General features: G+C 46.4%; 1 protein-coding gene across 7 annotated transcripts in view; it reads left to right on the plus strand.

The window, feature by feature from the left end:
• The first annotated feature begins 1,153 nt into the window (after positions 1-1,153).
• Positions 1,154-26,158, plus strand: part of USP31 (ubiquitin specific peptidase 31) — an 84,692-nt gene continuing 59,687 nt past the window's right edge. The window contains exons 1-2 of one of the 7 annotated variants that reach the window (XM_085017338.1): positions 1,154-1,240; positions 1,683-1,959. In XM_085017338.1, the coding sequence (XP_084873464.1) occupies positions 1,741-1,959 (219 nt within the window). In that variant the 5' untranslated portion in view covers positions 1,154-1,240; positions 1,683-1,740. Of the gene's footprint in view, positions 1,960-26,158 lie in introns of all 7 variants that reach the window. The other 6 variants (XM_085017339.1, XM_021086476.2, XM_085017340.1 and 3 more) reach the window with 6 other exon arrangements.

The following is a 26,158-nucleotide window of genomic DNA, read 5'->3' on the forward strand; positions in this document are numbered from 1 at the left end:
GGCTGTCCCTCAGATTCAATCCCTAGCCTTGGAACCTCCATATGCCACGTGTGCGGCCCACAAAATAAATAAATAAATAAATAAATAAATAAATAAAAATCAGATGATCTGAGCCCTCATTTCTGTACGTGAACAACTGGCTGGAGCTGAGTGGCAGCCACTCACTTTAGGAGTTGATTTGCAGTTTGCCATAGTCCTCATCATTCCTTATACTATTCCCAGCACTGAGAGTCAAGTCACTTAAAGTAATAATAATCAATACGATGATTTGAAACATCAAAATTCTTCACTCACTGATTTGACCTATCTTGGTCCCTCTGATATTTGTGCGCCTGTGACTTTTTGTTTAGAAGTCAAGTCTAGGGGCTTTGACTTGGATTTGAAATGGGTACGAGTCTACCAATCTCAAAGGAATCCAGTGGAAAAGACTGAAGGAGATATTGCCGGCTCAGCCCAATGCTTGGAACTCGGCAGCTATTATTAGCAACACTAGCTGGAAAGTAGGCAGAAACCCAGTTAATTTCACACTTCGTTGTATTCACAGCGTCTAGGACTGGCACACAATAGTAACTGTTGAATGAATGATGGGCAGCAGTGGAGTGGGGAGGGGGGAGGTTAAAGGCTAGTGTGAAAAGGAAGTTAATTCTGATAATACTGTTCCACTGCGACCCCAAAGTGCCGCCTGGAAGACAAGCCTGCCGGGACGTGCCAGGCTTTGCGGTGGCGTTCGGGTGGGCATCCAGACGGTCAGGGTCCTTCGGAAGCTGGGCGGGGCGGGCTTGCCCAGGATCGGTCTGGCCATGTCCATCTCCTCTTCCAGGGGCTGGTAAGGGGCGACATCCTGATCCCTGCACTTTCCCAAAGCCTCCACCGTCGAATCAGCGAAGACCGAGACCCACCCCGGGGCGTCCACCACCCTGCGCTAGCCGTGCGCTTCCCTGGGCGCCTGGACCTTGCCCACACTAGACATGGCTTCCTCTGGGCTTCAAGCAGCGGAACGCGCCCGGAGCCACTAGTCATCGCGTCCGGCTGGAAAGAAGGCTCCGTTCCCGTAGCCAACATGGCGGCTGAGAAGGCTTCAACGCCGGGCGGGCGGCGCCGGGAGGCGGGTCACGTGAACGGCCCAGCTGGGCGGATCTCGCGCTCGCCCGCCAGCCCTGCCGGCAGCGGCTAGCTTGCTCGCTCGCTCGCCGACTCGGCGGCGCTCTGAGGTGTGTGGGGTGTTTAGCCCCCCGGCCCGGTGAGGCGCGGCGCGGCGGGATGCGGCGGCGGCCGTGGCGGAGCCGCGGGCCGGGCGGGCGGGCGCGGTGATGAGCGTCGGCGGCCATCGCCATGTCCAAGGTAACGGCGCCCGGGTCCGGGCCGCCGCCGCCGCCGGCGGCGGGCGGGAAGGAGAAGCGCTCCTTCAGCAAGCGGCTGTTCCGGAGCGGCCGCGCGGGCGGCGGCGGCAGCGGCGCGGGGGGCCCCGGGCCGACCGCGCCCTCGTCGCCCTCGTCGGCGCGCTCGGTGGGCAGCTTCATGAGCCGCGTCCTCAAGACGCTGTCCACGCTCTCGCACCTTAGCTCCGAGGGCGCCGCCCCGGACCGCGGCGGCCTCCGCAGCTGCTTCCCGCCGGGGCCGGCCGCCGCGCCCACGCCGCCGCCGTGCCCGCCGCCGCCCGCCTCGCCCGCACCGCCCGCCAGCGCCGCGGAGCCGGTGCCCGGGGTGGCGGGGCTCCGGAACCACGGCAACACGTGCTTCATGAACGCCACGCTGCAGTGTCTCAGCAACACCGAGCTCTTCGCCGAGTACCTGGCGCTCGGCCAGTACCGGGCGGGGCGGCCCGAGCCCTCGCCTGACCCCGAGCAGCCCGCGGGCCGCGGCTCGCAGGGCCAGGGCGAGGTCACCGAGCAGCTGGCGCACCTGGTGCGGGCCCTGTGGACCCTGGAGTACACCCCACAGCACAGCCGCGACTTCAAGGTGAGGCTTGGGCACCCCCTGCCCGGAGCATCCTTCCCCGCTGTGGTCGCGGCCGGCGGACTGAAAGCACTGGTTGCCTGGAGAAAGGGGTGTGGGCCGCGCTGCCAGGCAGATGGCGCGGATCTTAAGGAAGAGTCATTCATTCATTCATTCATCGCGTGTTAAGGGCTTGTTGCGTGCCGGGCGCCGTGATGGGCACAGGGGAGAGATGGGACCACAGAGGAGACCATCCGCCTTCCTGGAGCTAACATTGTTGGGGGTGGGAATATTGAGCTTGGGTTCGAATCCTTGTTACTGGAGGTGTGACCTCGGGCAGGTCGCTCGATCTTTCTGTGCCACAGTTTCCTCATCTGGCACCTACCTCATAGGTGGCTGGGAGCCGCTAACAAGTTGCTGTGTTGGGTTGAACGCTGTGAAGTTACCCATTTTTGACCATCCTGACGTACAGATTGGCACTTTTTTTTTTTTTTTTTGGTCTTTTTGCCTTTTCTAGGGTCGCTCCCCCGGCACATGGAGGTTCCCAGGCTAGGGGTCCAATGCGGAGCTGCGTCTGCGACCTACCCACAGCAACACCGGATCCTTAACCCACTGAGCAAGGCCAGGGATCGAACCTGCAACCTCATGGTTCCCAGTCAGATTCGTTAACTACTGAGCCACGATGGGAACTCCCAGATTGGCACTTTTACAGGTTTCAACCTAGTACGTAAAATGCTTCTCATTGTGTGTAGTACTGTGAGTATTTGCCATCTTTATTTTTAATTGGTGGAAACTTTAATAAGTTAACGGAGGTAATGTTAGATAGTGGTTTGAAGAAAGTAAAGCTTGGTGATGTGATTGATGTGCCGGCAGGGGACTTTAAATGGGAAGGGGGAGGGTTAGGGTGACTTCTTGGAGCAGGTGACATTCTGAGACTTGAGTAACCCCAGGGAGAGCCAGCCTTGAGGAGCTCAGGGGGACGCAGCTCCCAAGTTTAAGGACAGTGTGGCCCACCCGAGAAGGGACACCAGCAGTGTCCCTCTGGGATGGGCAAATACCTTCTGTAAAGGGCCAGATAGCAAATGTTTTAGGCTCTGCTGGTCAGAAATGCAAAACTTGAGGATATTGTTTAGGTACTTGAAATAACAAGAGAAAAACACATTTCTGCACATTTTTATTGCCTAACATGTATAATTGTGCACGATATTTGGTAATACAGGTCTAGGAATGAGAAGAATGGGACTCCTTTTTTTTTTGGAGAGGAGAATATTTAGCTTAATTGGAGTTCAAAATTAATGGTCCCTTTCTTCAAATCGATGACAAGTACTCATCTCTACAAATCATTCTTCGCTCGTGGACCATACAGAAATAGGCAGTGGGCTAGATGTGGCTCTTGGGTTCTTGCAAATGTGAGAGAGGTGAAAGCTGAGTGTGAGTGGGGGGCTGGGGCCAGATGGTGTGGGATTGTTCAGGCTGGGCTAGGGAAATGGGCTCTTATTCCAGCAGAAGGGGAAGATGATTTCAGATTGTTTGAGGGATACTTTTAGGTGGGAAATAGATATAAATAGAATTCAATAGAATGAAGTCACACAGTAAAAAAGTTCATTCCTTTTCCACTCTCTTTCTGCTTCTGCCCAAGAGGAAGTCTCAGCTTGGTGGTAGCCTGTCTTTAACACTTCTTGCTCACCCTCTCACCTTTCTTTCTTTCTTTCTTTTTTTTTTTTTTTTTTAAAACAAACAACCAAACAAAAAAAAGGGAAAACAAGGCTCAAGTTTAGAGACTCAAATAGGCAACAGTAGCTAGCATTTATGTTTTCATTGGATTTATTTTTGCATTTGTCTTCTATTTATGGCAGCTGGTGCTGGCTTTCCATTGATGCTGTGAAGTTTTTTTTTTTTCCTAAAGTACACGTGTTTTGGTTCCCGTCGTGGCTCAGTGGTTAACAAATCCGACTAGGAACCACGAGGTTGCAGGTTCGATCCTTGGCCTTGCTCCGTGGGTTGAGGATCCAGTGTTGCTGTGAGCTGTGGTGTAGGTTGCAGAGGCGGCTCGGATCCCGCGTGGCTGTGATGGTGGCATAGGCCAGTGGCTACAGCTCCGATGAGACCCCTAGCCTGGGAACCTCCATGTGCCGCAGGTGCAGCCCTAGAAAAGGCAAAAAGACAAAAATAAATAAATAAATAAAATAAAGTACACATTTTAGTAAGAGTAAATGTTTTTTTTTTTTTTTTTTTTTGTCTTTTGTCGTTGTTGTTGTTGTTGCTGTTGCTATTTCTTGGGCCGCTCCCGCGGCATATGGAGGTTCCCAGGCTAGGGGTTGAATCGGAGCTGTAGCCACCGGCCTACGCCAGAGCCACAGCAACGCGGGATCCGAGCCTCGGCTGCAACCTACACCACAGCTCACGGCAACGCCGGATCGTTAACCCACTGAGCAAGGGCAGGGACCGAACCCGCAACCTCATGGTTCCTAGTCGGATTCGTTAACCACTGCGCCACGACGGGAACTCCGGAGTAAATGTTTTGATTAAAATATAAAATGCTAAGCTGTTTAAGGAATCGGCACTCGCTTGAGGACGGGAACAGCATTGTCAAGCTCTGCTCCTCCCCTCTTAATCCATCTTACTTAGCTTTTATTTATATGATGTATGTTGTTTTACCCTGTTTTTCTCAACAATTAAAAAAAAAAAAATGGTTGCTGCTCGATCTTGGAAATGTGAATGGAAACCCTTACCTGGGATAGGAGCTGGGAAGAAGAGACGATTCATGTCAGAGATATCAAACTAAGAAGTAGGAGAGAGTGGCAGCCAGCCAGCTCCTCTTAGGCTTTTTCTTTTTCCTTTATGTGTGTCCGTCCCTGAAAGTAGCCCCAGCAGTTGCACGCTTTTCAAGGTCAGAGCCCCGTGGGTGAAGGTTGGTTTTCTCTTCTTTTCCAAAATGTGAAAAGCCATTTCTACAGCATTTTTCTATGTGGACTTGTCCATTGCTTTTTAAGAGCTTGTGTTCACTTTTTTTTTTTTTTTTAATCCCTTAAAAGGCTGTAACAGAAAGGGGTCAGTAAATCTAGAAAAGCAGAGACTGATGTACAGTCATGCTTTGGCAGAGTTGAACAGATTCTTCTTGGAGGCTTTTGTTTTTAAAAAACGGCCTCTTCCCGAACCTTTGGTAGATTTCACTTTGCATTCATTCATTCATTCACCTCCCATCTTTGGAAGTTTTACTGAGTCTGTTAGGCGTGCGTTTGGTACCAGAACGAGGCAGCCCTCTTTCTTGATGGTGCCTTCAGCAATAAAGCTGTTGAATTAACTCCCCTGTCGGAAGTCTGGAGGGAGATGGTTCCTGGAGGCGAAGGGGCTTTCTAGGCCCCCTAGGACCCCGTCCATTTCTGTTGTCCTTGGCTGTGCCTCAGGACATTCTACCCAGTCTAGGCTGGAGATCATCAGGGAGATACAAGTTCTCTCAGAAGCCCCCTCAACAGGCCTCTGCTGACACCTGTCTCACTCACGACACTCATGTCCCTCGAGCACTTCTGGCCGCCCGGGAGGCAGGAAGGTAGCATGTGGGTTTTCCTGCCTTACCAGAAGCTATGGGTAAAGGAGGGGATGGCCTTGTAGGCAGCCCCACAAAGTGCCTCCCCTCCTGCGTGCCGGGCACTCTCATCTTGGGCAAGACCCTGGTCCTGCCTGTGAAGCGCAAAGGAGGTCGAACACCAAGAAAGTGGATGCTGGCACAGGGGGCGCCACGCTCCCCCTGACCTGGTGGTGGCAGACACATTGTTATTTGACGCAGAGACTCTTCTCTTCGGAATCCTGTTGAGTTTTGGGCTCCAGGCGGCCACTGGCACTTGGTGGAGGAGTTGAAACCACTGTGCCCTCTTGAGAAAATTTGCCCCGTCTTGAAAAGCATTCCGTGTGTCTCCAGATGTGTTCTGATGGTCTTAAAACTTCCCTAAGGTACTCAGAGTTTCGTTTGTAAGATTTTTCAGTTAGAATTCTCTCCTGCTTTCGGTGTCAGGAGCTTGCCAGGCCAACGGAGTTTTGGTTGTGGAGGAGCCGGGTCACGGTCGACTGTTCAGGTTGAGTTTTTGTTGTCTGAATGCAATGGTGTGACCGGTCCAACCTTTGTAAGCTTTGAGGAACTTCCGCAGCTGCTACTTAGATCTTTCCCTCTTTCTGCATGGAAGTTTTTCTCCCGCGCTTAGAGTCATGGTTCTCAACCAAGGCACTTTTTCCCTCCCCAACCCCTGCCCCTCTCGGGGACATTTGGTGACGTCTGGAGGCACATACTTGGGTGTCCCAGCTGGGGTGCGGGGTATGCGCCTGGCAACTTAGTGGGGAGAGTCCAGGGATGGGGCTAAGTGTTATAAAGGGCAGCATCCCCCCAAGAAGGATTATCCAGCCAAAAATGGCAGCAGTGCTGAGGTTGAGAAACTGTTAAGAGAAATGTTTTGTGCGCCCTTAGTGGACGTTTTCCTTACTCTCCCAGCCTTTAGATGGTTACTTTTTTCTTTTCTTCCCTCTGTGTTTGCTGCAGCACTAGAGTAAAAGTTGGCCTTCATTGGCAGGATCCTTGGATCACTTTCTTAGTCAAACTGTGAGAGTAAATAAATCATTTTGAAGCCTGCATGCTCAATATGCTGTTTTAACACAAGCTTATTGTCCTCACTTTAATAGGATGCTAGCGTGGGTGCTCCAGGTTCGGATGGGTGCTCTCTGATTTCTAGCACTCAGTGCCCTTCTGCAGTAGGTACAAGATGAATGGTGATCTTTGAAGTAACCAGGATAGGTTTTATAGCAGCGGTTTTCAAATTGGGCTTCCAAAGAACGAGTGGATAGAGTGATCTACTGATAAAAGAACTGTAGGGGGAGTTCCCGTTGTGGCTCAGCAGTTAGCAAACCCGACTAGCATCCATGAGGACGTGGGTTCCATCTTTGGCCTCCCTCAGTGGATTGGGGATCTGGGCGTTGCTGTGAGCTGTGGTGTAGGTCGCAGACGCAGCTTGGAGCGTGAGTGGCTGTGGCTGTGGTGGAGGCTGACAGCTGCAGCTCCAATTCAACCCCTAGTGCCTGGGAATTTCCATATGCTGCACCTGCAGCCCTACAAAGAAAAAAAAAAAAAAGAGGAACTGTAGGAATGCTTTCCAAATTTGCAGTTTAACAAAAAATAATTGCTACATCAAATTTTCTCTCCCATATTTTCCCCCTTGAACCCTGGTGCCTGGTGGTGCTTATTTATTAGTGTTCTTGGGTTACAAAGGGAATATACATGTTTAAGTGAGTAGTGGCAGATAAGCTTGCGATCAGGGGCTTCCACTGGCTCGGTTTCACACCTTACTTTGTCATGCTGGGAAGCTCTGATTTGATGCTGCAGATGTGTGAGAAAAGTTTTTCTGGTTTGTATGAAGCTGTTTAGTACATTGATGTGTCACAGTGATTCCCAGGGAGTAATATGACTTTAGGGTGTCCCTCGAATTCAGTTGAAAAGTAGGGAAAAAAATGAAATTGTCTTGGTCACATTGAAGTTTGTGACCGAGTATTAAATAGTATATTTCTTCCTAGTTAGTTCCCTGCTGTCACTTTTGTTTTAGCGATGCTCCAGATCTCTGAAGGAGACGGATGATGAGAGAATCATCAGATTTTAGACTTTGGGAGTTCCCGTCATGCAGAAACGAACATGACTGGTATCCATGAAGATGCGGGTTCGATCCCTGGCCCTGCTCAGTGGGTTAAGGATCCAGTGAGCTGTGGTGCAGGTCGAAGATGTGGCTCTGACCCTGCGTTGCTGTGGCTGTGGCTTCGGCCGGCAGCCACAGCTCTGATTTGACCCCTAGCCTGGGGACTTCCATATACCTCGGGTTCGAGCCTAAAAAAAGCAAAAAGAAACAAACAAACAAAAACCCAAAGGATTTTAGACTTGGAAGGGGACTTGGGTGAGATGTGAGTGGTCCTCCACCTTTCTGGATAAGGAAACTGAGGTTCACCTGCTGACTAGAGACTGAGGGAGCAGAGCCAGTTCTGACCTCTCCCTCTGTCCCCTGCAGTGCTGATGCACTCACTGAGCCCTGGATCTGTGGTCGCCTTATCAGTGTTAGTACAACCGCTGAAACCACAGGTCTCAACATAAAACAGGCAGAGAGGATGTGCTGAAACAGTAGCATTTTTCCTCCGGTCTAAGGTTGCGGTTCGGTCAGTTGCAGCTGGCTTTATATATGTGCTGTTGCTCCCAAGACTAGGCACTTTTGGAAATCTTCCCTAAAAAGGTATCCTTTCAGACCATTTAAATGCACATATAAACACATCTTTTACCCTGATGTGCTCCTATTCCCCATAGAAGTCTGTAACTTGCTTTTCCCTGTGGCCCTTCCCTGGACTTGAAAATATATCACAATTAGCACAGCTTCCATTGTTTTTTGGTTAAAAACGTCCAAGTCCATCTCATTCTTTCTTTTTTTTCTTTTTTTTTTTCTTTTTAGGGCTGCACTGGCAGCATATGAAGTTCCCAGGCTAGGGGTTGAATCAGAGCTGCAGCTGCCGGCCTGCATCACAGCCACAGCAAGGCCAGACCCGAGCCACGTCTGCAACCTATGCTGGAACTTGTAGCAACACCAGATCTTAATACACTGAGCGAGGCCAGCGATCGAACCCGCATCCTCATGGATACTAGTCAGATGCTTAACCCGCTGAGCCACAAGGGGCAGGAACTCCAGCTCCTCCTTTTTTAGTTGCTGTAGAGAAGCCCACTGATGGATGTTTCAGTTGTATAAAGTTTTTAGCCACTGCAGCCAGTTCTTCCACGTGCATCGTATATCATATATCAAGCGTCCTTTTTAAGGAGCAAGTTGTAGATGCGGTGTTGCCGGGGCAGAGGGAGTGCAGTTACACTGTTGACACACCTTGCCAGGTTGCCTAGCAAAAGACTCTGACCCATCCTTGCTGCATGCGAGGACCCCGCCTCTGACATGTGCTTCCTCCTACTAGTGACTCTCTTGTTCTTCAGTTTTCTTTTTCTTTCTTTTTTGTCTTTTTGCCTTTTCTGAGGCCACTCCCTCGGCCTATGGGGTCCACTCGGAGCTGTAGCCGCCAGCCTACGCCAGAGCCACAGCAATGCAGGATCCGAGCCGCGTCTGCAACCTACACCACAGCTCACGGCAACGCCAGATCCTCAACCCACTGAGCAAGGGCAGGGATCGAACCCTCAACCTCATGGTTCCTAGTCAGATTCGTTAACCACTGCGCCATGACGGGAACTCCAGGGAAGTTTTTTAAAAATTGTATTGACCAGGAAGGTTCAAGGGGAGTTCAGCGAAGGATGAAATCATTGTGAGCTGTGGTATATGTAGAAGAGTCATCCATTCTTTGCGAAGCTGCTACAAATTTATGACTCTATGGAGCTCCCGACTCCATGCCCCATGCTGTTCTAGTCATGGGGTCTACACGGGTAAACCAAATAGTAGGGTAATGTAAAAAAAAAAAAAAAAAAAAAAAAAAATGAGGTCATGTGGTCCATTCCTTCCTGGAACTTGTATTGTGAAGGGGGAGGCAGGTATTCAAAAACACACACTGAGGAGTTCCCGTCGTGGTGCAGTGGTTAACGAATCCGACTAGGAACCATGAGGTTGCGGGTTCGGTCCCTGCCCTTGCTCAGTGGGTTGAGGATCTGGCGTTGCCGTGAGCTGTGATGTAGGTTGCAGACGCGGCTCGGATCCTGCGTTGCTGTGGCTCTGGCGTAGGCCGGTGGCTACAGCTCCGATTCAACCCCTAGCCTGGGAACCTCCATATGCCGCGGGAGCGGCCCAAGAGATAGCAACAACAGCAACAACAACAAAAGACAAAAAGATAAAAAAAAACAAAAAAAAACAAAAAAAAACAAAAACACCCACTGATACATGTGTAATTTAAAATGGTAAGCGTTGGCGTTCCCGTCGTGGCATAGAGGAAACGAATCTGACTGGCATCCATGAGGACTCGGGTTCGATCCCTGGCCTCGCTCGGTGGGTTAAGGATCTGGTGGGTTAAGGATCCAGTATTCGCGAGCTGTGGTGTAGGTCGAAGACGTGGCTCAGATCTGACGGGGGGATAAAAGATAATCAGACCGCTCTGCAGGGAGCGAGGCTGGGGTACTTCTGAAGGTCCGACAGGCCTCTTTCGTGGTTTAGAGAGCTCCGAGGAGCCTGGGATAGATGAGGCTGGAAAAGGAGCCAGGAAGGCAGAGGCTGGGTTGTATTGGACCCCCTCGTAGGCCATGATGAGGGTTTAGATAGGATTCCGAGAGCAGTGGGGAGCTGTTGTGGGTTTTAAGCAGAGCTCTGGCCTGAGCTCATGGCCATGTGATGTTCCGGTTGGGAGTGCCGAAGAGCGAATATAGACTGGAAGCAGGGAGGCCGCTTAGGAGGCTTTGCGATAGGCCAGGTGAAAGAGGCGGTGGATGGGGGTGGGATGGGATGGAGAAGCAGAAGGATGCGAGATCTGTCTGGAGGTAGACTAGACGGCATTTTCGAAAGGATTGATTTTGGGGAAGCACTGAGGCAAAGGGAAGCAGCCCGAATGGCGCCCAGATGTTCGTTTTGCGCCACAGGGTGATTACTGCTGCTGTGCAGGGACTTGAGCAGCAGGTTCGGGGGAATCAAGAGTTCAGTCTCAGGAGTTCCCATCATGGCTCAGTGGTAACGAACCGGACTAGTATCCATGAGGATGTGTGTTCGAGCCCTGGCCTCTCAGTGGGTTAAGGATCCGGCGTTGACGTGAGCTGTGGTGTAGGCTGCATACACAGCTCAGACCTCGCATCGCTGTGGTTGTGGTGTAGGTCAGCAGCTGCAGCTCCTCTTCGATCCCTAGCCTGGGAACCTCCATATGCCCTAGAAAGACAAAAAAAAGAAAAAGAAAAGAGAAAGAAGGAAAGAGTTCAGTTTCAGATGTGTTAAATAGGACACTCTCGAGATTGCTCGCAGGCAGCTGGATGAGGGAGTTTGTAGTTCAGACGATTGGGACTGGCTAGAGATAAAGATCTGGGAGTCGTTGGTCTTGAGGTGGCATTTCAAGCTATGGGATATGGCTTAGAATGGGATTTGAAGATAAATAAGGCTTGGATTGTTAAGGCAAAGAGGCACCATTCCAGACTGTAGTGGAAATCTTCTAAGCAAAGGCATAGCGATGGCACATTGTCTAGGTTCAGGGCTGCCTGCTGTGAAGACTGGATTTGGATCAGTCTTTTTAACCTTAGCACTGCAGACATAGCTGGCATCATTGGCCAGATGAGTCTTTGTTGTGGGGGGCTGTCTTGGCGTTGTAGTGTGTTGAGCAGTGTCCCTGTCCTCCATGTCCCACTAGATGCCGATAGTGCTCCCCTTCCCCCACCCCAGCCACGATCACCAAACCTGTCTCCAGACATTGTCAAGTGTCTCCGGGTGGGTGTGTATTGGTAGGGGGGCAGGTTGGGGGGAATACATTGCCCCTGGTTGAGAACCACAGATTTGGAGAGAAGGGGAAATAAACGTAGATGGCTGACATGAGAGGGGACAAATTATGGGTGGCCTTGAAAATCTGTCACAGCAGTTTAGCCTTGAGGCTGCAATCAGTAGTGATTCAGTGGAAGCTTCTTGAGCTGTGCAGATGCTGATTTGCTGGAAAAAGATGTTTTAGAAAAGTGTGTCTGATGGTGAGCAGAAAGGAATCAGATGGAGCAGAAAGTACCTGCCGGGAGAGGGCAGTCACAGGTAAGACTCGAAAAGGAAGTAAAGAGCCATCTGGAGACATCTGGACATCATTAAGGACACTCCAAAGGCTGGAGAGGGGAAGGCAACACGGAGGTTTCCGACTGGGTGATGGAGAAAATAAGGGCTATCTGATAGAGATGGAGCAGTCGGAAGGGGTGCAAGGGGCTGGGAAGATTGTGAGTTTAGTTTGAACATGGGGGGCTGGGGGTCAAGGAATATGGAAGGAGTCTAATAGACAGTTGGAAATAGGATAAGTTGCAGACTTGGCTCGGATCCCGCTTTGCTGTGGCTGTGGCATAGGCTGGCAGCAACAGCTCTGACGAGACCCCTTGCCTGGGAACCTCCATATGCCGCAGGAGTGGCCCCAAAAAGGCAGAAGACAAAAGCCAAACAAATACATAAATAAATAAGAGGACAGGATGGGTGGGACTTGTTGGAATAGTTGAAGGTGCAGTCAGAGAGAAGGGTGGCGAACCAGGAAAGCAGAGTCATGAAACGCAGCTTCTTCAGGCTGACCTCCAGCCGTTGGCCCTGAATATTGTGTAGAGCTGCGGAAACATCAGTTTATTCCTTTTGAGAATCAAATTCAGGTTGGTATTTTGTAGGCATGATTCATTAAGTCCACAGATTTACTGAGCACCTTTCTCATGCTGGTCTTTTCTTGGGAGGCACCGGGAACGTGGAGATGAGTGAGCTGGTCCGTGTCCTTACGGAATTCAGGGTGCGGAAGGGAAGGCTGGGGTGACAAGTGGTTGCCATCGGGTAGGCTGAGTGCTGTGATGGAGGCCTGCACAAGAGGGCCTGGCAAATCTAAGGGAGAGGCGATCTGATGGGGGGTGGGGGGAAAGAGGAGGGTTGTTGGGGGGTGCTGGAGGGTGATACCTGTCTTGAAGGATTTGGTAGGAATCCTCTAGGGGAGAGGTGAGAAAGGCCTTTCCAGGGCAGAAAACCCATCAAGCGCAAAGGCTTGGAACCTCAAACGTGGATTATTCAAAAAAATTTCAAGGTCCAGGTAGTTGGAGCAGAAGGGGCAAGGTGGTGCTGGAGGGTGTAGAACAGGGAGGAGGTTCCTGAGTGATGCTTTGGGTGGGGTTAGATCCCTGACCTTGGTGCTTGGGTGTCGTGTCAGAGAATAGCATCTTGTGAGGGCAGCCACCAAAGAATTTCATACAGGCTTATGGTAGGATTGTCTTTTTCTTTTATTTATTTTTTAAAACAATGATCACTCAGAGGCCAGGGACTTTGAGGAGAGATGGGGTGATGATGAGAGAGGGTGGGGACAGAACTCGGGGGAGGGATTCAGGGAGAACAGAACAATCTGAGCTTCTTTGAGCTGATCACATTTGGGAAACTGAGGCAGCATAGAACTTTTCAGATGTGCTAAATTCTGCTTGAGACATGTTATATCCAAGGTTCCCATGGTAACTCATGGAGGAAAGTGTTCAATTGTGTAGGATAGAGTTTTGGCTAGAGATTTTTATTTGCTGTGAAACCCCCATTCCAAGGTCTAACCAGCAACATAAACTAGCACTAAGTCTGTTATTTTGATTTGATCTAGTTTGGTTCTTTGCACCTTTGGAGGGGCAGAGCCTCAACGTGAACTCTGGGCAGCGTGATGAGAACATTCATGCTGTCACTCTACAGAACACATTGCTTAAACTGCCATCACGGGAGTTCCCGTCATGGCTCAGTGGTTAACGAATCTGATTGGGAACCATGAGGTTGCGGGTTCGATCCCTGGCCTTGCTCAGTGGGTTGAGGATCTGGCGTTGCCGTGAGCTGTGGTGTAGGTTGTGGACTCGGCTCGGATCCCAAATTGCTGTGGCTCTGGTGTAGGCCGGCAGCTACAGCTCTGATTCGACCCGTAGCCTGGGAACCTCCATATACCGCAGGAGCGGCCCAAGAAATGGCAAAAAAACAACACAAAACAAAAAACCTGCCATCACTTTACAGTTTTGTACTTGTCCATATATATTGCGTATTTTTTACGTTGCTGTCATCCTGGTCAGACTATTTGGACTATGATTTTTTTTTTCATGTGATTTATAAAACATTTTTCCATGTTTCTAAATAGTACTCATAATACTGTTTAATGTATAATAAAATATGGTATCATATTGCTAAAGGATAATTTAATCATCGAGTCCTCTTATTGGGCGATTTCCTCCCACTTTCTTCTTTATTATAATGATTGTGAATCATGTGTACAGCTTTTTGCTTTGTCATGATATTTATTTAGGACAAACATCTAGACATGTTCTCAGAGCATCAAAAGCTTAGGAACATTTTTTTGACATTACGAAAGTTACAGAGCTGCTAGTTTGATCACCGACGTCACCCAGCCCAGTGAATGGTGCGTGGTGGATGCTCACAACCCATTTGTAGAATGACTTGGACTTTATTTATTTATTTTTTTTTGGTCTTTTTGCTATTTCTTGGGCCGCTCCCGCGGCATATGAAGGTTCCCAGGCTAGGGGTCGAATCAGAACTGCAGCCACCGGCCTACGCCAGAGCCACAACAACGCAGGATCCGAGCCGCGTCTGCAACTCACACCACAGCTCACGGCAACGCCGGATCGTTAATCCACTGAGCAAGAGCAGGGACCGAACCCACAACCTCATGGTTCCTAGTCGGATTCGTTAACCACTGCGCCACGACGGGAACTCCCCGATTTTTTTGGACTTTATAATTCAACTTTGTTATTGTCAGTTTGTATTTATTCTTTGCTCATTTGTCTCTTGGCATTTTTTCCCAATTTGTTTTTGTTTTTGTTGTGGTAAAATACATGTTACATAAAATTTACCATTTTAGTTGCTTTTGAGTACAACTGACTATTTGGACTGTGACATTCAGAATGTTGTGCCACCATCAGCCACTGTCCGTTTCCAGAACTTTTTCATCATCCCAAACAGGAGCTCTGTATGCATTAAGCAGTCGCTCCCTTCTAGTCCCTGGTGTCCTGGGTTCTACTTTCTGTCCCTCTGAATTTGCCTATTCTAGGCACCCCACGTAAATACAATTACACGATACGCTACACAATCCTTTTGTGTCTGGTTTCTGTCATTTAGAATAATGTTCTCAGTATTCATCCATGTTGAAGCATGTAGCAGAATTTCATTTTTTATGGCTGAATACTATTCTGTTATATGTATATACTATATTTTATTTATCCATCCATCTCTTTTTTTTTGTTTGTTTTTGTCTTTTTGTCATTTCTTGGGCCACTCCCTCGGCATATGAAGGTTCCCAGGCTAGGGGTCGAATCAGAGCTGTAGCCGCTGGCCTATGCCAGGGCCATACTAACGTGGGGATCTGAGCCACGTCTGCAACCTACACCACAGGTCACAGCAACGCCAGATCCTTAACCCACTAAGCAAGGCCGGGGATCGAACCTGCAACCTCATGGTTCCTAGTCGGATTCGTTAACGACTGAGCCACGACGGGAACTCCTATCCATTCATCTCTTGGTGGACAACCAGTTAAGTTGTCTGATTCTGCTTTTTGGCTCTTGTGAGTAATGATGCTATGGACATAAGCTTACAAGTATCTAAGTGTGTCCTTGTTTCCAGTAGTTATGGATCATATACTAATTCTGTGTTTAATTTTCTGAAAAACTCAATTTTTTCCTCAGTGGTGGCACCATTCTACGTTACCATCAGCAATGCATTAGTGTTCCAGTTTCTCCATATCCTTGGCAACACTTGTTATTTTCCTTTTTTTTTTTTCTTTTTTTGATAATAACCATCCTGCTGTGTGAAGTGTTATCTCGTTGTGATTTTGGCTTGCATTTCTCTAATGACTATTCTCTCTTGAGTAATGGTCATTGTTCATTAGTCATTAGTGACTTAATAATGACTTGGACAATCTTTTCAAGTGCTCATCGGCCATTCGTATATCTTCTTTGTAGAAATGTTTATCCAAGTACTTTCCTTGTTTTTGAATTGGATTTTTTTTTGTTGCTGAGTTGTAAGAGTTCTTTATTCTGGATATGAATCCCTTATCAGATATATGGTTAGTAAGTATTTTCTCCCATGGGTTGTTGTTGATAACTCTCCTTTGATGTACAAATTTTTTTTTTTTTTTTTTTTTTTTTTTTGTGGCTGTACCTGTGGCATATGGGAGTTCCCAGACCAGGGATTGAATTCCAGCCATAGCTTTGACCTATTCCACATCTGCAGCAACGCTAGATCCTTTGACCTACTGCACAGGACTGGGGATTGAACCCATGCCTCAATAGCGACCTGAGCCGCTGCAGTCCAATTCTTAACCCACCGTGCCACAGTGGGAACTCCCAGTATTTTTAATTTTGATGAAATCCAATTTATCTGTTTTCTTCTTCTGTTGCCTGTGCTTTTGGTGACTTATCAAAGAAATCATTGCCAAATCTAATGTCATGGATTGGAAGTTTTCCCTCTATGCTTTCTACTAAAGACTTTATAGTTTTAGCTCTTATATTTAGGTCTTTGATCCATTTTGAATTAACTTTTGCATATGGTGTAAGGTAAGGTTACAACTAAATTCTTTTGCATGTGGATATTTAGTTTTCCTAGCACTGTTATTCTTTCTTGATTGAATGGTCTTGGTGCCTCATCAAAAATCAGTTGACTGCATGTGTAAGGATTTACTTCTGGGTCTTTTTTTTTTTCTTCCAAATTGAAGTATAGTTGATTTGTTCAAGGAGTATAACAAGGTCATTCAGTTATATAGCTATATATATATATTTTTTTTTTAATGGGACATAAATATATTTAATTTTTTATTGAGAAGTCAGGAGATGATGTCTATTTATTTATTTGTTTTTGGTCTTTTTGTCTTTTTTTAGGGCCACACCCGTGGCAAATGGAAGTTCCCAGGCTAGGGGTCTAATCAGAGCTGCAGCTGCCGGCCTGCACCACAGCCACAGCAACACTGGATCCTTAACCCACTGAACACGGCCAGGGAGTGAACCCGCAATCTCATGGTTCCTAGTCGGATTCGTTAACTGCTGAGCCACAACGGGCACTCCAGATGATGTTTATTTTTCTTTTCTTTTCTTTTTTTGTCTTTTTAGGGCCACCCCCACGGCATATGAAGTTCCCAGGCTAGGGGTCAAATCAGAGCTGCAGCTGCTGGCCTACGCCACAGCCACAGCAATGCAGGATCCGAGCTGCATCTGCGACCTGCACCACAGCTCACTTAACCCACTGACTGGGGCCACCGATTAAACCGGTATCCTCATGGATGCTAGTCTAGTTCATTACTGCTGAGCCACCATGGTAACTCTTCTACATATCTTTTGTATTTGTTTTCTTTTAAGATTCTTTTCCCTTATAGGTTATTATAAGATATTGAATACAGTTCCCTGTGCTATACAGGAGGTCCTTGTTGTTTATCTATTTATAGTACTATATATCTGTTACTTCTGGGCGCTTTATTCTGTTCCGTTGACCTATATGCCTTTCTTTGTTTCAGTACCACACTGTTTTGAATACTGTCACTGTGTGGTAAGTTTTTTTGAAATCAGGGAGTTTGGGTCCTCCAAATTTGTTCTTCTTTTGCAGGATTGTTTTAGTTCTGTAGTCCCTCGTATTCCATACGAATTTTAGAATAGGTTTTTCTTTCTGCAAAAAAAAATGCTATGAAGATTTTCATAGGGATTGTACCGAAATCTGTAGATTGCTTTGGGTAGAGTTGTCATCATAGCGATAGGAAGTCTTCCAATCCATGAACATGGGGTGTCTTTTTACATATTTATGTTGTCTTTAGTTTCCTTTGGTTAAGTTTTGCAGTTTTCAGTTTACAGGATTTTCACCTTCTTCATAAAATTTAGTCCTTAAGTATTTTATTCTTTTTGCTGCTGTTGTAAATGGACCTGTTTTCTTAATTTCCTTTTTGGATTTTTCTTTGCTAGTATATAGACATGCAGCTGATTTTTGTATATGGATATTGTACCCTGCAGTTTGCTGAATTCGTTATTAGCTTTAGCAGTTGTGTGTGTGTGTGTGTGTGTGTGTGTGTGTATGTGTGCGCGCGTGCGAATCATCAGAGTTTTCTACACATAGGGTCATGGCATTTGCAAATAGAGATAATTTTAAATCCATCTTTATAGTTAGGGTACTTTTTTAAAAATAAGAAATTGGTTTATAGTTGGTTTACAATGTCGTGTTAGTTTTTGGTGTACAGAAAAGTGACTCAGTGTGTATGCATGTGTACACACACACACACACACACGTACTCTTTTTCATATTTTTTTCCATTACAAGATATTGAATATAGGTCTCTGTGCTACACAGTAGGACCTTGTTGTTTATTGTATATATAGTAGTTTGTATCTGCTAATCCCAAACCCTTAATTTATCCTCACCTACCCACCCCTCGCCTTCCCCTTTCTTGCCTAGTTGTTCTGTCTAGAACTTCTGACATGGTGAAAGTGGGCATCCTTGTCTTGTTTCTTGACCTTGAGGGGAAAACGTTCACTTTTTCACCATTGAGTATGATGTTAGCTGTGGCCTTTTCAGATAGGGCCTGTATCAGATTGAGGAAGTTTTTATCTGTTCCTCGTTGGTTGAGTTTATCATGAACGAATGCTGAATTTTGTCAAGTGCTTTTTCTGTATCAGTGGAGATGATCCTGTATTTTTCTTTCGTTCTGTTCAGTATGGTATATCACATTGATTGATTTGCGTATTTTGAACCTCTTTTCATTCCAGAAGTAAATCCCACTTAGTCATGGAGTCTCTTGGGATTTTGAAGCTTCTTTTCTTTTAAAAAAACTTTAGAATAGCTCTTCATAGACTGCAGATGTGTCTAAAGTAACAGCTTCTTTGAGCCTTGATACATTTGGTGTGGCTATTTCTCTCAGTCCCTTGCCTCTTGTAGTTATGTTACTTCGTGTGTATGTATATATATATTTTCTGCTTTTCTAGGGCTGCACACATGGCATATGTAAGTTCCCCTGAGGCTAGGGGTTCAATCCGAGCTGCAGCTGCCGAGCCAGACAGCCTGTGTTCCAGTCCTTGCTGGGCCACTATTAGCCATGGCACCTTGGGCACTTAACTCTCTGGGTTTAGTGTCTTCATCTGTAAAATGGGGATAAGACTGTATCTATCTCAATTTGTCATTTTAAAAACAAATAAGAGAAAAACTTGGCTGAGGGCTTGGCACACTATCAGTGCCAAGTGAGTGTTGGCTGGTATTGTTACCCCAGCCTTATTATTATTGTTATCACCCTGCTTATTTATAAAAGCCTTCTTCTCCATGTTTAGAGTCTTGTAGTCTATTTCTGAATTTTGTGTTTTGTTCCATCAGTACTTTTAGTGGTACCACGTGGTGTTGTTATTGTTTGTTCTTTTCATGCTCTTTTTTCCCTCACTCTGAAACATTAATTTTTGTTCTATAATATTAGGGATGATTAAAACCAGGGCAGAAAAGAAGTTCCTGTTGTGGCTCATCAGACCTGACATTGTCTCTGGGAGGATGCAGGTTTGATCCTCTGGTCTCCCTCAGTGGGTTAAGGATCTGGCGTTGCTGCATAGGTCACAGATGTGGCTCCGATCTGGTGTTGCCGTGGCTGTGGCTGTGGCCTTAGCTGCAGCTCTGATTCGACCCCTAACCTGGGAACTTCCATATGCTGCAGGTGTGGCCATAAAAAGAAAAAAATAAAATAAAACCATGTTGTCACATTTCAGGAACCAATCTTTTTTTTTTTTTTTTTTGTCTTTTTGTCTTTTTGCCTTTTCTAGGGCCACTCCTGCAGCATATGGAGGTTCCCAGGCTAGGGGTCGAATCGGAGCTGTAGCCACTGGCCTACACCACAGCCACAGCAACATCAGATCGTCAGATCGGAGCTATATCTGCAACCTACACCACAGTTCCTGGCAACACTGTGATCCTTAACCCACCGAGTGAGGCCAGAGATTGAACCTGCATCCTAATGGATCCTGGTTGGGTTCGTTAACTGCTGAGCCACAAAGGGAACTCCTCCTCTGACTTTTTTTTTTCCCCCTGCTGTACAGCATGGGGACCAAGTTACACATACATGTATACATACTTTTTCCTCCCATTGTTGTGTAAGTATCTAGACATAGTTCTCAATGCTACACAGCAGGATCTCATTGTACATCCATTCCAGGAGCAGTAGTTTGCATCCGTTAACTCCAAGCTCCCGATCCCTCCTACTCCCTTCATCTCCTCCCAGGCAGCCACAAGTCTGTTCTCCAAGTCCATGATTTTCTTTTCTATGGAAAAGTTCATTTGTGCTGTATATTAGATTCCAGTTATAAGTGATATCATATGGTATTTGTCTTTCTCTTTCTGACTTATTTCACTCAGTATGAGGGTCCCTAGTTCCATCCATGTTGCCACAAATGGCATTATGTTGTTCTTTTTTATGGCTGAGTAGTATTCCATTGTGACTTTTGGACATAATGCAAAATGTGTATTTGAAGCAGAACTGACAGCTTTTGGCAGCTTTATGTGAAGAGTGACTAAAATGAGATGATAAGTTGGAGGTTTTGAAACCGAGTGTCTTGGGATGGCGCCCCCCTCGATTGGAAGCACAGAGGGAAAGTGGAGGTGGGTGGATGCATTTGGTTTTAGGCCCCGTGGTGTTTGAACATGAGAGCCCTGGACAAGCCTTGTTGTTGTTACTATATTTGTTGAATGTCTGTCAGATATCAGGTTGGCACTATGTGAAGTGAATCATTTAAATTTGGGGTGACCCATTTAGAAAGGAGCTGATCTGGCCTGAACATGGAAATCTCCCTTAAATCGGTACAGACGTACCAATACAAATGCTTGTCCTGAGTGAGTTGTTTTACATCTTCCTTTATGTAGGCTTAAAGGTTTGAGTTTGACTCAGCCGCTTGTTATCATTGTGTGGCTTGATGGATTTTTCCTGTCCCCATCTATACACTTGTCACAATGAGGGCTGCTAAATGGGACAGTGTTCTCTGTTTGTGTAGTCCCCCACAGCTGTTTCCTATAGTGAAGACGCTGGAAAACAATGACCTCATGGTTTCTACAAAAAAACCTTTTATGTAGCGTGGAGGAAAAGAAATCATTCAAAACTGACCAATTTAAAGTTCTGTCCTTGGTCGCTTTTTCCTTCCAAAATTTTCCTGTTTGCTCTGCTCATTAGTCGTCCGTTGGCTGTTCCTCAGATGACCTTTTGTGTTTAACAAAGGACATTTTTGCCACGGAGCACATCGGGAGATCTTGTCTTTCATCCGATTGTGATCTTTCTCTGTTTAGAAATCACTGTTTTTATGCCATGGACTGTGGCAGCTCCTAGAGGAATTGGCCAGTCGCCCAACATCTGTTGCTTCTTCCCTCCAGTTGTTGAGCTTGGATGGCAGCAAACAGCGTGTCCGCAAACAAAGAGTTCACGCTTTAGAAGGTTGCATGGCACTGGTCAGGAAATGCCTTTGTTGCTTCTGCCGAAAAGAACCTTCATGAGCGCATCACCCGCTCAGGCAATTCTTTTTGACTTTAACTTTTGGTCTTTCCATCTTTAAGAGAAAAGCAGAGCTGTCTGGTTCTCAGGAGATTTTAGAAATAACCATAATCATAATGATAAAAATACCATTTATTTGTATGGAACCAGATCGTTTACCAAGTACATTCCTATACGACTTTTTCATTTCATCTTGGCAACAGCCCTGGGAAAGGAGCATTGCTGTTCCATTAAGAACGTAGGATATAGGGATTCAGTGCTAGTGAGTCGCAGAGCCAGAACTTCAGCCTCACGTGCTTTTTATGAGGTTACAGGAGAAGCTGTAAGTAAGGGTTTAGTACAGAAACTTGCACGTGTAAGTCTTCCAGAAACGGAAGGTGGTGATGAAGACGGCGCTTATCCCAACTCTGGTCACTTACGTACCTTCTGCGTCTCTGAGCTCTGTCCTGTTGGCAGTTTTTATTGCTGCCAGATTAATCTTTAAGCTTCCCTGTAAGTACATCATTTCACTTCTCAAAAATTCCCTTTACCTTTTCTTTTATGTACAAAACGTGGCATCCATTTCTTAGCTTGGCATTTAAACTTTTCCAGAAACATGAAGTTTCAGAAGGCATCCACAAAACCAGCCCCATTAAGAAAATGTTGTGAGGCTCAGGGGACATACGTGGACTTGCCAGTGTGCTCTAAATGTTTCTAAATGCTCACTCTGATTTCCGTACCTGTCTCAGCACGGGACTGGTGAAAAAACGTCGCAGCTGGGCGCCTGTCTGTGCATCACACTTTGAAGTGCACTGCTGGGCAGCTTCCTGTGGTCTGATTATGTCTGTTCATTTCTATAGTTTCAGTGAAAATGGTTTTCTTTCCCTGCTTTTCCTATAAGGTGGAAGTTAGACCTAGAAGCTTAATGAGACTTAGGGTTGAGTTTTTTTAAAAAACCTTCTTCTTCTTCTTCTTCTTTTTTTTTTTTTTTTTTTTAAAATAAAACTAGTTTGTAGGATGTGTTATAAACTTCCATCAGGAAGCCTGTCCTTTCTGCTTGTGTCTCTTGCAGTGTTAGCAGTTGTCAGTGGTTTGTCCCTGATCCATTAGTTGGTTCATTAAGGGTTGAAAAATGGTGATGTTTTAATTTTAACATTCCTCTTCCCTTGTTAGCTAGAATGCCACTGTAGAGACTCTTGCCCTTGTCGGTTGTCTGGTTACCCCAAAGGAAATTTGGAGAAGAAAGGCAAAATAAATACATGGCTTTTTTTTTCCCTTTGTCTTCTGTTTTTCAAAATAATTACTTGATTTCCAAGCGAAGCTAGTGAGTTTTTTGTCGTAACCACAAGAACTCATGGATTTAAAAGCATATTTGATGTGTTTCAGTCAATTGCACAGTTAGGTACGATTGTTTTGCCCAGCTTGTCCCATTTTTGGTGATTGGGGCAAGTTGGCTACCCAGTCCTTTTGACACACAATACTCCTAGTAATCTGCGGTGTCAAACCAAGACACAGGACGTTTTTTCCAGGCTCATCTTTCATGTTTCCTGCTCTACACCTGGAATCATTTCTTTAAGGAACTCTGGTTCCTTTTGGTGGCACATGGTATCGAGAGACCATAATCTGGGCATCAGGGATATGCGCAGTTTCTCTGTGTCTAAGTAGACAGAGCTAGGAAGGAATGTAATTTGTTTTAAAGAGATAGTACCTCATGAATTCATGTAAATAATTCCCCTCGGGATGTCTGGGTTTTTATTTAACCCCGTGGGTCTTACATCCGTATTGCCTTTCTGCCACACTGAAAATCCTATTCTTAACACTAGGGTAAATTCTCATGTACATTATCTCATAATGCATTCCTAAGTCTCAGAATACTAATCGCAGTATTACCTTCAACAGTGTGAATATTTGAAAAAGGTTTAAGATTTATGTATTTATCTTTGTCCAAAGAATATGTCCTACTAGGACTTGTATAGTCACATTATTGTGTTTTTCAATGTCACCTGAAATAGTTCTTATTGTGGCTTTATCACCAACTTGATATGCAGTTAAATTCATTTGTTTCTTTTTGCTTTTGTAAAGATGCATTACTTTGGAACACCCTTTAGTCTTTCCCCAAACGAAGAGTCTCTTTTGACAGCAGTGACAAGTTGGTAAATCTCCCTCATTTTATTTTCTTTGTTATTTTTATTTTTATTTTTTTGTCTTTTTAGGGCCGCACCTGCAGTATATGGAAGTTCCCAGGCTAGGGGTCAAATCAGAGCTCTAGCTGCCGGCCTACACCACAGCCACAGCAACGCCAGATCTGAGCTGCATCTGCAACCTGCACCACAGCTCACGACCACGCTGGATCCTTAACCCACTGATCGAGGCCAGGGATTGAACCCATGTCCTCATGGATGCTAGTCGGATTCGTTAATGCTGAGCCACCACGGGAACTCCCGCTCCCTCATTTTAGAGTCTTGATTTCATGGAAATTGTAATAAAGTAGAAAGACAAACCCTTTTAAGAGCAGCAGCTGATGGGAACTAGCTGCTAGTTAATGATTTCAGGATTTTAATAGTGACAGGAAGGAAGGGAGGGTAGCCTCATTTCCCTGCAGGCTGGAGAGAAAGAGGAGCATTGGCAGCTTTTTATCTTACATCCTCAGGAGGAAGGGTCAGCTAGGTTGCAGACCTGTTGGTGGTAACCCTCTGAGGCTCTCTTGTGATGGCAGGCTGCTGGGTTCGGCTGTAGGAACTGCCCTACCCACTTGGTGGTGAGGCCCAGTTCTCTCTCAGACGTCAGGCTGTCAGCCTCGCTGGGAGGATGATGCTGGGAGGAAGGTGAGGGCAGGCGGGGTGCAGGTCTGCTCCTTTCCTTTTGAAAAATCTGTGAACCCATGCCATTTGAATTCAGAATCCTGCTAGGGCTGAGATCTTGGGGTGGTCACTGAGCCGTAGTTTCCCTATTTTCCTTTTCATCGCCATGTGATAATGTCAGCCTCACAGGTTGTGATGTTTACCAACTGTTGTTTTCTTTACACCTGAGTGATGGAGACAGTTGAGCAGGAAAAACCAACCAGCCAGCCCACCTGCCCTTGCTCCCATCTTCCCAGCCTGGGAAAAGCAAGCCTGGAAGGTAGGACAGGGACCCTGGTAGGAAGACAGCGTGCAGGACCCTGCAAAAGGCTGCTGAGGTTCAGTGCTGAAGAGAAACGTGTTCCACCTAAAATTTTCTCTGGGCCTCGTGACTCTAATTGTTTTGAGTGCACCTTTGATGCTTGTGTGCTGACCTTTTGAATTGTAGGCTATCGTGAAGGAATGGCATTTCAGTCTCCAGTGTTACAGTGCTGGATGACTCCCTGAGGCATCTGTCCCCCAAGAGGGTACCTCTCAGCGTAATATATTCTGTGCCCTTGTGTTGTTGTTGTATGAGCTTTTTTGAGTAACACAGCAAGAACCCATTCATCTGGCTTTTTGAGGGAATAAGTCTTTTATATAAGTTATTTCCTAGATAATTATTTAAATATCGTCTTTAAAAGTTTAACTTTTTTTTTGCTTTTTAGGGCTGCACTCGCAGCATATGGAGGTTCCCCGGTTAGGGATGCACTTGGAGCTACAGCTGCTGGCCGACGCCCCAGCCACAGCCACATCAGATCCAAGCCTCATCTGCGACCTACAGCACAGCTCACAGCAACGCCAGATCCTTAACCCACTGAGCAAGGCCAGGGATCGAACCTGTAACCTCATGGTTCCTAGTCGGATTCATTCCCGCTGTGCCGCGATGGGACCTCCTAACTTTTTTTAATAGATGGCTTGATAGCGTATTTTATACACTCACTTTTTCAGGGTCTCCTGGACATACTTTACTCTCTCTTTGATTATTTATTTATAGTCTTTTTAGGGCTCTACCCACGGCATATGGAAGTTCCGAAGCTAGGGGTTGAATCGGATCTGTAGCTGCCAGCCTACAACAGCCACGCCAGATCCGACCCATGTCTGCAACCTACACCACAGTTCACGGCAACGCTGGATCCTTAACCCACTGAGCAAGGCCAGGGATCGATCTTGCATCCCCATGGATACTAGTTGGGCTCCTTATTGCTGGGCCACCACAGGACCTCCTCTCTGATGATTTAGGGTCTTTATTATGAGCATCTTCGTTGCACTCTTCTGTTATACAGTGAGACTCTGTAAGACATAATGAATGGTCTGGATTGCCATATTGTTTTAATTCCTATTTCTTCTTTTAACAATATTCCCTCCTGAATCTAAATTGGCACAGCCATTATGGAAAACAGTATGGAGTTTCCTCAGAAAACTAATAGAACCGCCGTATAAACTAGCAGTCCCACTCCCAGGCACCTATCCGGAGAAGATCGTAATTTGAAAAGATACATGCACCCCAGTGTTCATTACAGCACTGTTCATAATAGCCAAGGCATGGAAGCAACCTAAGTGTCCATCAGCAGAGGTTTGGATAAAGAAGATGTGGGACATATATGCAATGAAGTATTATTCAGCCGTAAAAAGAATGAAATAATGCCATTTGCAGCAACATGGATCGACCTAGAAATTATCATACTAAGACAGTTAAAGATAAACATCACATGATAACACAGTATATGTGGAATCTAAAAAAAAGCATACAGGAGTTCCTGTTGTGGTTCAGTGGTCAAGGATTAGTATCCATGAGGATGTGGGTTCGATCCCTGGCCTTGATCAGTGGGTTAAGGATCTGACACTGCCGTGAGCTGTGGTGTAGATCAAAGACCCGGTTTGGATTTGTGTTGCTGTGGCTGTGGCTGTTCCCAGTTCCTTAGCCTGGGAACTTCTATATTCCGTGGGTGCGGCTGTAAACAGACAGAATAAAATAAAATAAAAACTAAAAAAGCATACACATGAACTTATTTGTAGAATAGAAACAGACTCACAGACTTCGAAAACAAACGTATGGTTACCAAAGCGGTCAGGTCAGCCTTATACCTGTGTGCAGCTTACTAGTCAGCTTGGCTTAACTATCAAGCACGCACAGTGCTGGGTGTGGGAAAGAGTGATATGGTAGCCCATGACTTGAAAGCTTCTTTAGCCAGTTAAAATGTATTTGGAGTGCTCTGGCT

Source organism: Sus scrofa, chromosome 3 (assembly GCF_054392235.1).
Source record: "Sus scrofa isolate SSC_HxYL_T2T_F1_AM1 chromosome 3, Sscrofa_HxYL_maternal_Yorkshire_Landrace_v2.0, whole genome shotgun sequence".
NCBI classification, from domain to species: domain Eukaryota; kingdom Metazoa; phylum Chordata; class Mammalia; order Artiodactyla; family Suidae; genus Sus; species Sus scrofa.